General features: G+C 37.5%; 1 protein-coding gene across 1 annotated transcript in view; it reads right to left on the reverse strand.

The window, feature by feature from the left end:
- Positions 1-305: 305 nt before the first annotated feature.
- L3MBTL1 (L3MBTL histone methyl-lysine binding protein 1) overlaps positions 306-12871 on the reverse strand; it is a gene marked incomplete at its 3' end in the record, with an annotated part of 29817 nt that continues 17251 nt past the window's right edge. Inside the window, exons 14-21 of the mRNA XM_083361062.1 lie at positions 12495-12605; positions 9428-9542; positions 8303-8399; positions 7416-7613; positions 4707-4753; positions 1669-1826; positions 1331-1393; positions 306-440 (exon numbers count right to left, since the gene is read on the reverse strand). Coding sequence (XP_083217188.1) covers positions 306-440; positions 1331-1393; positions 1669-1826; positions 4707-4753; positions 7416-7613; positions 8303-8399; positions 9428-9542; positions 12495-12605 — 924 coding nt within the window. The remainder of the gene's footprint in view (positions 441-1330; positions 1394-1668; positions 1827-4706; positions 4754-7415; positions 7614-8302; positions 8400-9427; positions 9543-12494; positions 12606-12871) is intronic.

A 12871-nucleotide genomic window follows, 5' to 3' on the forward strand; every position in this document is an offset into this window, starting at 1 on the left:
CCCATGTTGTGTGAAATCATAATCAACAGGAGAACTTAGCAGGTTTTCTGGCATCAAGCAAGTCATTCCCAGGAATTTCTCAATTAAACATTATCAGGACAGAATTCAAAAAGGCTGAGATAAGGAGGGAGGGAGGGAGAAAGGAAGGAGTTTTGCAGGTAAACAAAAATGAAGAGTCAGAGAGAGCAAGTTGACAGGATTTTACAACTGCAGCAGTTAAGAAGGTCTCTGTTCATCCAAGACAGACAGACAAAAGAGTCTGGCAGTTTCTGTATGGAGGAAAGTCAAAAGCTGTGCTGGCTAGTTCATTTTAAGGTATCATCAGCATTTTTGAACATAAGAATGGCATTGTAGATTTTAAGTGCTGGACCAAGTTTTACGCTCATGATCTTCACAATGTCAGCCTGAGTCAGCAAAAGGAAGGCTTCACCATCAATCATCTGTGGAAGAAATGTCTGTTTAAGTGTAATGCATTTACAGCAAGATTAAACATCCAATGATTTAATCTCATTATACTGTTGGCAGAAGATGCAAAATAAGACAATTCAGAAAGGTAAAGAAGTCCAAAAACTTCACTGCATTCAGATTTACTATAAGCAGATGGAAATGTAACAGTAAGACCTTTTAAATGCAACTTCAAAAAGGATTCAATAGTGAAACATTTTATGTTTATTCAAGATCACATCATTAAAAAGTTAAAACAACCCAACGCAATCTGAGAATACAGCAAAATAACTTCTGTTATTATGTTTAAACACAACAAAACTTTACTCCTGGGCACAGAACTTATGAAGTAAATAGGTGATTGCAGGTTCCTTACCTTTTTAAAAAAATTCTTTATATAGATAGTCCTCACTTATCAACCACTTGTTCAGCAACCATTTAAAACTGCAATGGCAGTGAATGAGTGATACTTACAGCTGATCCTCAATGTTCTGGTCACTGCAGTACCCCCTCCAGTCACATGATCACGTGCTTGGAAACCAGTTTGTATTTACCATGGCTGTAGCATCCTATAGTCATGTTAATACTATTTGTGACATTCTTTGCTGGCTTTCCACAAGCAAAGTCAATGGGTAAGTCAACAGGGAAGACTGCAAGTCATCCTGCTAAGTGCCCTCCAGTCTTCTTACTCCACTTGCCAAGGAATTTTTTATTTTATGAGAGTATAGAGCGTTTGATGCAGGGCTAAGGCATCAGGCTAGAAACAGTCCCTCATTAGACACGAAGCCATCTGGATGACCTTGGCCCAGTCACTCTCTTTTAGCCCTAAGGAAGATGGCAATGGCATACTACTTCTGAACACACACAAAATAGTCCATTACTCTACCTCATCTCTGAAGAGTTTTGCTTGATCCTCACAACCTGTTAATGTCTGTACAAAGCTGAAAACCTTTGGAGAAAAGACAAAGACAATAATTAAAGAAAAGAAGAGAGAAAAAGAAAATGGCAGTTTTCTCTATACCAACAATTCCTAAACCTTTCTTTATGACCTCCTTCACCATTAGAAGCTCCTGAATCTGACCTATTAACCAATAATTGGCAATACACTATCCCACCTCCAATGGGATCTGGAAGATACTGTACAAAGTTGAATACAAAATTATTTAAATTTATCACATTAAAATAAGGTTAAGGCTGTTTAAACAATATTTTGGACACGCTTACCTCATCAATTGTCCATTTGGCCACTGTGGATGCTGTGATCCCAGCTACTCCAGGCAGAAGCTTACAATGCTGTTCCCAGCAGAGGGATAAGGAACGGTCAGGATGCGCTGACAAGGCTGACATAAACAGAGACTGGTGCATACTATCTGATGAAATGGCTGATAATAAGATTTATGACAAGTCAAATTACATTGGGAAATAGAAAAAGAAAACTCAAAAAAAGGCAGGAGCAAATGTCTTCAGTAACACTGTCAAGAAAAATGTGTAGATGCAACAATCAAAGCTGAATTCAGCTCATGGGTACCACCATCATTCTGAAGTATGGTGAAACTGGCTTCTTGTCCAAACTCTATGATAACTTTCCCCTATCCAATATGTTGAAATTACACTACCCAGAATTCCTGATCCCCTTATATGATTTGTCTCCCCTTAGTGATATGTTATTTCTGACTTTTGATGGGATAATTAACAAACAGAGCTGATGAACAATTTTAAGGTCCTCCTGGACATTCGCCTCCTGCTCAGTAAGCTGATGGTAGTCTTGGGTGGGGAATATCTGTACAGATGTATCTGTACTAACTGCATCAATTCCTGAACTGGGAAACCTTGCCCACAGTCACCCGTTCCTTAGTCACTTTCTGCTAGATTACTGTAACATGCTGTATATGACACTGGTCTTGAAGACCACCCAGAAAATCCAACTTTTTCAAAATGTAGTGGCAGACACACAGTGTTGAATGTCATTCAGTTTGCCTATACTATACCACTGACTATACAAGATGCACTGACTCCCAATCTCTTTCTAGATGCCAATCTAAGGTGCTAATTATGACTTTTAAAGCCTGCAGGACACAGAATCTGATTATTTGCATAACCCTTCCCTGACTATTCCACCCGTTTGAGTAGGGTGGATATGTTTGGGTCCCCTTCTTGAAATGGCTTAATTGGTCTGCAGTTTCTGAGGCACTGGCTTAGAAACTGCAGACTGTGAGTTCTAGTCTCACTTTAGACACAAAGCTATTTGGGTGACTTTGGGCCAATCACTCTTTTTCAGCCCTAGGAAGGAGGCAATGGTAAACTACTTCTGGAATCTTGCCAAGAAAACTGCAGGGAGTAATCCAGGCAGTCACCAGTCATCAATGACTTAAAGGGACAATAAATAAATAAATAAATCAAAGTGGGAAGTAGAAAGCATGCATTTTTCACAGTAGCTCCTGTCCTATGGAATCCCCTTTCCTATAGGATCCATCAGGAACCAAACATTTTTCGCTCTCTCTACCCAGCAGGCAAATAGAAAGAAAGGGGCTCTCTCCTCAGAGATCAAAATGGATTACCTACAAACTCTTGAAACTAGCCAAAACTCCAGACTGCCCACCTATATTACAAAAGTGTCTCAATAGCATCAACATTTTTACATTAACAGTATCATAATCTCTTCCACATTATATATGAATAGGATTTCCATCCCTACATATATATATATATATATATATATATATATATATATATATATATATATGCAAATTATTCAAATTGCTAATAAAGAATTTGGGAGGCTAAGATGATCATTTCGAACTATTTATGTTCTCATCAGTTAGTCATACCCTTTATCTGAGATTCGAACCCGGGCTGATTATATATATCAGGCAGTGTTTTTTAACCTCCTGAGCCACGGGTTCCTTCTCTCTTATATTAGCTGGAAGGCAAGGCAAATGTATGTTTAAGTATTTGTCAAGGTTTTTTGAGTGGACCTTGCTAATTAACTCTTTCATTCCTGTTTTGGCCCGGCTCAGGGCTTATCCGCAGGAACTAGTCAACTTATGACAGCTCATTATTTGTGCAAATTATTCAAATTGCTAATAAAGAATTTGGGAGGCTAAGATGATCATTTCGAACTATTTATGTTCTCATCAGTTAGTCATACCCTTTATCTGAGATTCGAACCCGGGCTGATTATATATATCAGGCAGTGTTTTTTAACCTCCTGAGCCACGGGTTCCTTCTCTCTTATATTAGCTGGAAGGCAAGGCAAATGTATGTTTAAGTATTTGTCAAGGTTTTTTGAGTGGACCTTGCTAATTAACTCTTTCATTCCTGTTTTGGCCCGGCTCAGGGCTTATCCGCAGGAACTAGTCAACTTATGACAGCTCATTATTTGTGCAAATTATTCAAATTGCTAATAAAGAATTTGGGAGGCTAAGATGATCATTTCGAACTATTTATGTTCTCATCAGTTAGTCATACCCTTTATCTGAGATTCGAACCCGGGCTGATTATATATATCAGGCAGTGTTTTTTAACCTCCTGAGCCACGGGTTCCTTCTCTCTTATATTAGCTGGAAGGCAAGGCAAATGTATGTTTAAGTATTTGTCAAGGTTTTTTGAGTGGACCTTGCTAATTAACTCTTTCATTCCTGTTTTGGCCCGGCTCAGGGCTTATCCGCAGGAACTAGTCAACTTATGACAGCTCATTATTTGTGCAAATTATTCAAATTGCTAATAAAGAATTTGGGAGGCTAAGATGATCATTTCGAACTATTTATGTTCTCATCAGTTAGTCATACCCTTTATCTGAGATTCGAACCCGGGCTGATTATATATATCAGGCAGTGTTTTTTAACCTCCTGAGCCACGGGTTCCTTCTCTCTTATATTAGCTGGAAGGCAAGGCAAATGTATGTTTAAGTATTTGTCAAGGTTTTTTGAGTGGACCTTGCTAATTAACTCTTTCATTCCTGTTTTGGCCCGGCTCAGGGCTTATCCGCAGGAACTAGTCAACTTATGACAGCTCATTATTTGTGCAAATTATATATATATATATATATATAACATTAATGCCAAAATACACAGATCAAATTTTAACAAAGATGCTGTTTAAAACATAATTTAGAATTCTATCAAGTTATTCAGCTCAAGCTGTACTTTTTATATACGAAGACTCACTCAATAATTATTTTGCTACTCTTGTAATATTGTTCTTATAGAATAAGCCCTTTTTTGCTTGCCACTTATACAAAAAACAAACTAACATGCACTTACTTTGGAAATCTTCCTGCTGGATTTTCCTGTATTTAGGAGGTCGCCCTCTAGAGAAACAAGAAATGCTTTGTAATAGGTCATTGACTGGAAAATGCATTATGGTAAATCCTACTAACTAAACCTTAAATCATATATTGGTGGGGACAGAATCATGTGAAACAGACATCAGTGGAACAAAAGTAGCTTGGAAAATTGCTATTCAGATAGCCTTCACTTACTGACTGCAGTTGGGATAGACAAATCCATTGTTAAGCAGCACAGTCTTTAAGTAAAATGTCATGTAACTACATGGATTCATGATGTCAGTTCTGTCTGCAGTTGTGAAGCAAATCATTGAGGTAACGTACTGCCAGCTTTCCCATTGATTTTACTTGTTAGAAACTGGCAATTACATGACCATGAGATGCTGCAACCATCATAAATGTTTGCTTGGTTACCAAGCACCCAAACTGAATTACATGGCCGCAGGGATGTTGCAATGGCTGCAACTTCAAGGTTGTTGTTCAGTGCCATTGTAACTTCGAACAGTTACTGAATGAGCGGTCAGTAATCAAGGACTACTTACTGTATATTCGCAAATTTACTCCCAAGAATAAGATGCATGCATTTCAAGAATTTATATCTTTTATCAAAAAAATATTTCTCAATGAATTCACAAGAGAAGAATGTTGTGTTTGTTTTAAGATGATAGATCAAATATCATGTCCAGAAATTTGCCTGGAATATTTAGCTGATATTTTTATTTTTTGTTTAATTGCTGTATTTATTGCATTTATATTTATTTATTTATTTATTTATTCAATTTATATACCGCCCTTCTCCCGTAGGACTCAGGGCGGTTCACAAGGTTTTTTTTAAAAAAAAAAACAATACAATTACAAAACTTAAAATCAATTAAAAAGATTATATAGACCTTGCAATAAAACCCCAGTTAAAAAACAGTTAAAATCCCAATTAATATGCTCAGACCAGGCCAGAGAGCTCAAAGAGCCAGGTCTTCAGGAAGGTCAGGGGCAGTCCTAAGCTCTACAGGCAGCTGATTCCAAAGGGCAGGCGCACCCACAGAGAAGGCCCTCCCCCTGGGTATTGTCCGCCGGCATCCTTCCTGCCATGGATAGTGGAAGTATTAGCTGACCATAGTTTTGAAAAAATGCTGGATCTAGATAGTACCTGGGTGGGAGATAACTAAGGAATAGGCTAGACTGAGACATCAAAAAAGAAAAGACAAGGGTAAATCAAAATAATTTTACTGACAAGTAAATGAGTGCAACTACTATGAGTTGAGTTGAGTTTGAGTGTTTTTTTTTACTTTTTCTTTTGAGAGCTCGTGATGTATACACAAATGGGATCTCTCCCTTCATTTTCTCTTCAGAGCAACTTATGAGATATGTTTCAGCCCTACTAGGCAGATCAAATCAAGAAACTAACTCCACAGGAAGACTAAAACTATTTTTATCGAGAATAGCTACAATTACAGAACCTTGCAAATCTGACTGTGTTGTACTTCATCTTCCTTCAGTGAATAAGGGAAGTGTCTGTCTGTGGACAGCCAAGAAAAATAAACAAATGGATTATCAAACAAATCAACCCAGAGTTTTCACTTGAGGTACAAATAATCCAGTTCGAATTAATCAAAACTTTGGACACATTATACAAAAACTTGCTCTATGCTGAGAAAGGTAGAAGGAATGAGAAGAAGAGGATGACTAGCAGCAAAGTGGATGGACTCAGTTGCAGTGGATTTGGATGCATCATTGGAAAGCCTAAAAGACAATTAGGGATAGACAGTTGTGGAAAAATCTATTTATGTGACTGCTAAGAGTCAACAATGATTTGATGGTCCATATTTAATCACACTGAGAGCAAACTATTGGTATATGTTCAAGTGAGAACTTGAACCTGGATTTCCATTTATTATATTTCCATTGGCTATGTCAAATATTACTGTGGTGGAGGGTGTATATATTCTTTCATCATATTCAGTGTGGTTCTTTCCGAATGTGCCGCATTAAGATTTATGAAGCTAAATCAATCCCTTTGTTCTATGCCAGACATGTCAAACTCGCGATGTCACATGATGTCACGCGACGTATCAGAGATTTTTTGCCATTGCCGGCAATGGGGTGGATGAGGTTTCTTCATGACACGTCTGGCCCGTGGGCTGGCAGTTTGACACCCCTGTTCTATGCATTTCCTTGTACACAGCTTTAAGACAAAGTCACATGCCTGTTAATCTTCATTTTAAAGCATCTTTTCCCCCACAGCTGAAGGAAGCACATATAGGGATCATCTGCTGTTTTCTATCTAGCCTCTTCTGGGCTTAGATATGCTTAGCTTTTAGATGACGATGTATTATATTAGTTTAAATTTATGCCAGGATATGTTCTATTTTAATTTTTAATGCCACAGATGATTAGGACCCAACTCACAGATCTCTGCACTCAGAAGCAAGTTATTCTGCATAATATTAATAAGAACAGATTGTAAAAAACAGAGATTAGTTTAGAAGATGACTCACAATCCAACAGTCAAAGAGAATAATATATAAAAATAGATATAATACCTGAAGAAGCACAGGATTAGTAGCAAATCATGCACAAACTATGAGGAATAGACATAAGGCAAGTACTTAAATATGATTGGTTGTACATTACAATGGCACCCCTCAGTGTGATCATCCCAATGGAATAACCCTGGCTGTTCCTTTACCTTCCATGATGGCGAGACTTCTTCTTCTGGGAATAAACAATTAGGTTCCTCTTTCGAACAGAGTTTTCAGTGTCTGAAAGTTCAGCCTTTACCTTTCCCTGGTTTTTCTCTGCCAGGGGACATCCTGAGATGCAGTAATGAGCTGTAAATCTCCCAGTCACATGGCCTGAGCCATCACAACCAGGTGTTGGACACTTTCTGGAAAATAGAGATTTAAAAAGCACATGGTTATATATGTTAGCAGATGCTAAATAATAATGACATCATACTATCCTGCTCAGTATTTACCTACCAAGTCAAATGAAATGTAGCAGCTGTGAACTGAACCTGCTCAATTTTGAAAGTTTCAATTCCTTTTTCAGCCTGTTGCAACCAACAATAAAAACATAAATTGCCACAAAAGACTAGTAGCTGAAATGATCTTGATGAAGTGCATTTTATACAGGCTTCACATAGTATGTTAAATTGATTTATTCCAGGCAAGCTGCACAGACACTGAAGTAGCAGTTGTTCCTCAACAACTCTTAATGGAGGGTGGCCTATGACAATGCCCCGTGGCCAACTTGCCACGGCCAACTTGCTGCAGGATAATTCGCCACGGCCAACTTAACGCAGGAGAACTCGCTGTGGGACAAGAGTTACACTAATATCAAAGAAATGGTGGAATAGAGTCATTAAAGAATGCAAAAGGAGGGACAGAATGAAATGTGAATAGCAAAAATTAATTTTTTTAAAATAGTTAAATAGAATTGTTAAATTGTCCTGCAGCCAGCTGCCCTGTAGCAAGTTGGCCATTGCGCGTTGGCTGTGTTAAGCTGTCCCATTTTGCTTAATGGCACTTTAAGACCATAATCAACAGGATGTTGCACCTTATGATGAGAGCTCACCTATGAAAACTGTATTTGGAACTCTTGGTAGCTGGCAGTGTTTTACAGGACAAAGTTGGACAGCTTCCATTAGTAGAAGAGATGGGTTCCTTTGGCCCTGCTCAAAAGAGAAGAAATAATTTGAATCTCAGGCACTTTAATTTAAGACACAGGCAGTTTCCATCTTCATGAAGTTACAATTAATTTTCATTCTTTAAACAAAATTTGTATACTATAGGTTTTTCTCTTCCTGTCTCCAAACAAATATAGTTTAAAATTTGAGTTCTAATTAGTAAAATTTGCCTCCTTTCTATGTTGCATAGTGAAAATATTTTACAGTTGAATTTCAGAAATACCCAACTATACCAACATTCAAAACTGTTCAGTAGATATTTCTCAAAAGCAGGAAGTTGTACTACTAATCCCCATCTTTCATTTTCAATGGGTCAAAGGAAGTAGTTATGTATTACACATTTGGTTTAATGCTTGAAAGCCATTCTTATAATGTGGCTTATGTAAACATATTGAAGTACACTAAATATTTAGTTAAAACAATGAGTTAAAACAGCAACCTAATCCAACACTTTTACAGTAATTTATCGTTAAAAATCATCAGAATTATCTAAACTAGGATCCATATAGAACTACCCTAAACCTTTGAAGAAAGACTACTTGAAATAAATAGGTTTTAGAAGTTTTCATAAAGCTTAAATTGAGGGGAATAAATACACAACTGTTGGAAGTGTGCCCACAAATTTTGAGCAGTGGTAATGTAATAAACTGTTAAGTCATAGCCTTTCTTTTGGAAACAAAACAACTTTATAGATTCATAACTGCAAAAAAGAATACATGAAGGTCAAGTCACAGAAACCAAAGGAAGCCTTGGGCAAGGTTTTCCGGGGTCATGTTTTTATGTCTTCTTGGAGAACTAAAAGGTCCTTCACATATAAGCACTGTAGTTCCAAGGCAAAAGAATTAACACAATATAAAATGTTTGCGTTACATTTTCATCACCTTTTATAATATAAGCTAAAAGATGCTACCCTGTCTACTATTTCCCAGGGTCTGTCCTGTCTATTTCTACCGTCACTCGATTATCATGAGAATGTGGCAAGTATTTGTGCAACATGTAGTTATTGTTCTTACTAAGAGGAGGCTGCAATGGATGTCCAGTTTTTGAGCACCATCCTACAGGGTGGATGTCTGGGTGATCTGAGTCAATCCAGAAATCATAGTTATGACTCCAGCCATCGAAATGAATCTATAGGCAAACATCAATAGAATATAGTTAGATTTTGGAAATCATTCTTGTAGCATCCAACCAGCAGAGACAAAGCTCAATGCATAAAAGCAGTTTTGCATGGCACAGAGGGAGATGGTTCTCCATATTGTCATTTCAAATTGATCAATGATTTGAGGAACTTCATATCTGAAGACACACAGTAAACAGCTGGAGGCCCTTAGGTTATCCCAGCTTTGAGGGATGTGCCTCCAAACATACAGAGTAGACCTAGTCAATTCATGGTGGAAAGATGGAGATCCACTTTTCACTTTATATATATCACACACTTCTAAGGCACCCTACTTCACAAGTGGAAGTATGAATCTTTTAGGTGCATGCAACATTCTAAAAAAGACAGAGCATGAAAGCTGCTGAATCCCCAGATCTCACTCCAAATCCACTGGTGTGCAGGCAAAACCAGCATAGCTGGAATTCTGTTCATTCTGGAGTCTGCTTGGTCGATGGCAGCCTGGAATCAATGGGGAGTCTCAGAAAAAATGTTGTAAACATTTAAAGAACTCCTGCTCCTCGATTTACAGAGACCACTTTTCTATTGTCTGGGGATGGAAACTGAGTCCACACCTTCTGTTTCCTAAGTTATTGCATTTCCTATTTATCCACAAGTGAATGATGGTGCAGTTTTTATAATTATACCACTATATTTTACCTTCTGGCTTGTTCATTTGACCTCATCTCTTCCCTTGACAAATGCTTTTTCTTCTGTTATCTAAATAAAAAGTACTAGGGGATAGTATTATGAACACTAGTTGTGGGAAAACAGTGGCATCCCACTGAAAATAGAAAATTTTACTGAGTATTAAATACACAATTCTTAACCAGTATTAATAGAAGCATATCAGCTATCTATGACAGCATGCCTATGCGCTGTGCATGAAAAAGAACAGGAATGGACATTACTACAGTTGCTTGGCTATTGCCAAATCTTTCTGCATTAACTTCTGTATCTTCCATATTGGATTTACTGTTGGGTTTACTATTGCTATTACTATTACTGTTTACAGATGCTGACAACATTATTACCTGATACTATTTTCCATTTTTATAAATACCTGTGAGGTGACAACCATTAGCACAGAAGAACTTTAGAATTGGTGTGCCTATATACATTGATATCTGTTGCTGTAACAAATTAAACAGATGCTATGACATTTGGCAATATAGGCCCTGAAATAAGGGGGAAAGTCCCCTCAAAGTTGAACCAGCTAGTCTAGTCTAAAGTGACTAGTCAATTACCCCACGCTGCTTTTTCCAAAAGGCAACTGGATTTTCTTGGCTTTCTCTTTGAAAATGTTTCACTTTTCACCCAAGAAGTTCTTCAGTTCTTTTTTCAAAGAAAAAACCAAGAAAGTCCAGTTGCCTTTTGGAAAAAGCACCTTGGGGCAACCATGACCTGGATGACTGAGAATCTGCATAGACACTGGCCAATTATGTCTCCTTGCTGCCACTACTCCTTCACTACAAACCGGTTTCTCCCTTCCACATCAGCCCTTTGGGGCGGGGGCTGAAGACCTGTACTAGTCTGGGTCTTGTTAGGAATCTGTGTGGGTGGCAGGCAAGCGAGAAAAACTTCATTTGCACATGTGCAGGATCTAGGTTGTGCATGAAACCATACCACCACCCCGATCTGTGGGAAAATTGTCTTCCATGAAACCAGCCCCTGGTGCCAGAAAGGTTGGGGACTGCTGTTCTGAGGAATTAGGGAGGACTGAAAAAGAAATCCTCACCTCCCCCTGAATCTAGCTAAATACAGAAGTATACAGAAATACAAAACAAAAACTTTGAGGTCCGTAGCTCAGCCAAACTCAGGTAGGTGTCAAGAGGCAATGGTCAGTTCCAGGATTTAAACAAAAATCAACTTAGGTCAAGTTATAAAATAGGTTTTACACACATACAACACCCAGTTTAAATAATAATAATAATAATAATAATAATAATAATAATAATAATAATAATAATAATAATAATAATAATAATAATAATAATAATACCCTAATGCAATTCTATCTAAACTAACTGTCATCCTTGCCTGAGCCAACTACCTCATCCAACATTCCAGCCGACTCCTTCGCCCTAAAGCCACCCCAAACTCTTTCTGCCAAAACCTGACTGAATCCTTTCCTTTTGCTTTCTTAGCCTCTCAGGGATCATGGGAATCTCTCTGAGCACATCAGATTGGCTTTTGATTTAAAGGGCCAGCCATTCCCATTACAGGCTCGGTATGTTTTGCTCTGAAACAATCACAGTTATACATTAAGGAAAGCTGTATTTTACAAACAGATAACAATTATAGTAAGCAAATAAAGCTGCTTATTACTCTTGTTAAAAAGTTTATTCTGCTTTTGCTTGTTGTAAGAGCCAACACTGAAATATACATTAAATTCTCAGATTTCAGCAAGCATTAGAAGTTAAAGATTTTCTTTATAACCATAGGGCTATAAATGCTTTCTGTAATCTTAAGAATGCAGAATTTAAATCCATGCATTATTTTAGTGCATAATATTCTACATACAAAAACAAAGCCCAGGCTTTCCCAAGTTTTAGATGAAAGGCATAATTAAATGATAAAACAGGTCTTTATACATCATGCAATCATTTGTAATACGGCTTGTTCAATTTTGACTTAAATCTGTTGTATGCTTTAGTCAACAAATTATGGCTTAGTACGGTGTATAAATTCAGTCAAACTATTGCTTTGCTTATACAAAGCTCCAAAAGCCATTAGAAGGTGTATCTTCATTAGACCAATTCAGGGTTACAAAATAATATTTATACTCTTGTATTGTATTTTTATCACAAATAGACTTTGGTGATTTTTCCCAATACATTTCATTTACCATAAGTAAGGACATAAATTACTGGGCGATGCCATCAAAAATAAAGGCATAAGCATAGAGCATAAGAAAAGCCCACCTTTATCCTATAGTCTTCTACATCCTCTACACTAGCAACTCTGATTAGAGAGGGGGTCCTTCGATCCACTGCCTCCAGTTTCATGTTGATCAGAAAGCCATGCGGCTGTCTCTAGAGTGAGGCAAACCAAAAGTAAGGAAAACAAGGTGAGGAAGATGATATTTATGAGGTGAAATCACATCCTGCACAACTAACTTTCTCCTGGCCTGATTCATATTTTTATAGAGAGAGAAATAATACATGGTTTGTTTCTTATTCCTGCATCAAAAACTTTCATCATTCCTAGATTCTGAAACTGCATATTACCAAAATAGCTTCCCCTGAAAAGGGCAATCAGAGGAAGAATCACCACCTTTTGAACATTTATCTAAGTATAC

This window comes from Vipera ursinii (genome assembly GCF_947247035.1).
Source record: "Vipera ursinii genome assembly, chromosome: 3".
Classification (NCBI taxonomy): domain Eukaryota; kingdom Metazoa; phylum Chordata; class Lepidosauria; order Squamata; family Viperidae; genus Vipera; species Vipera ursinii.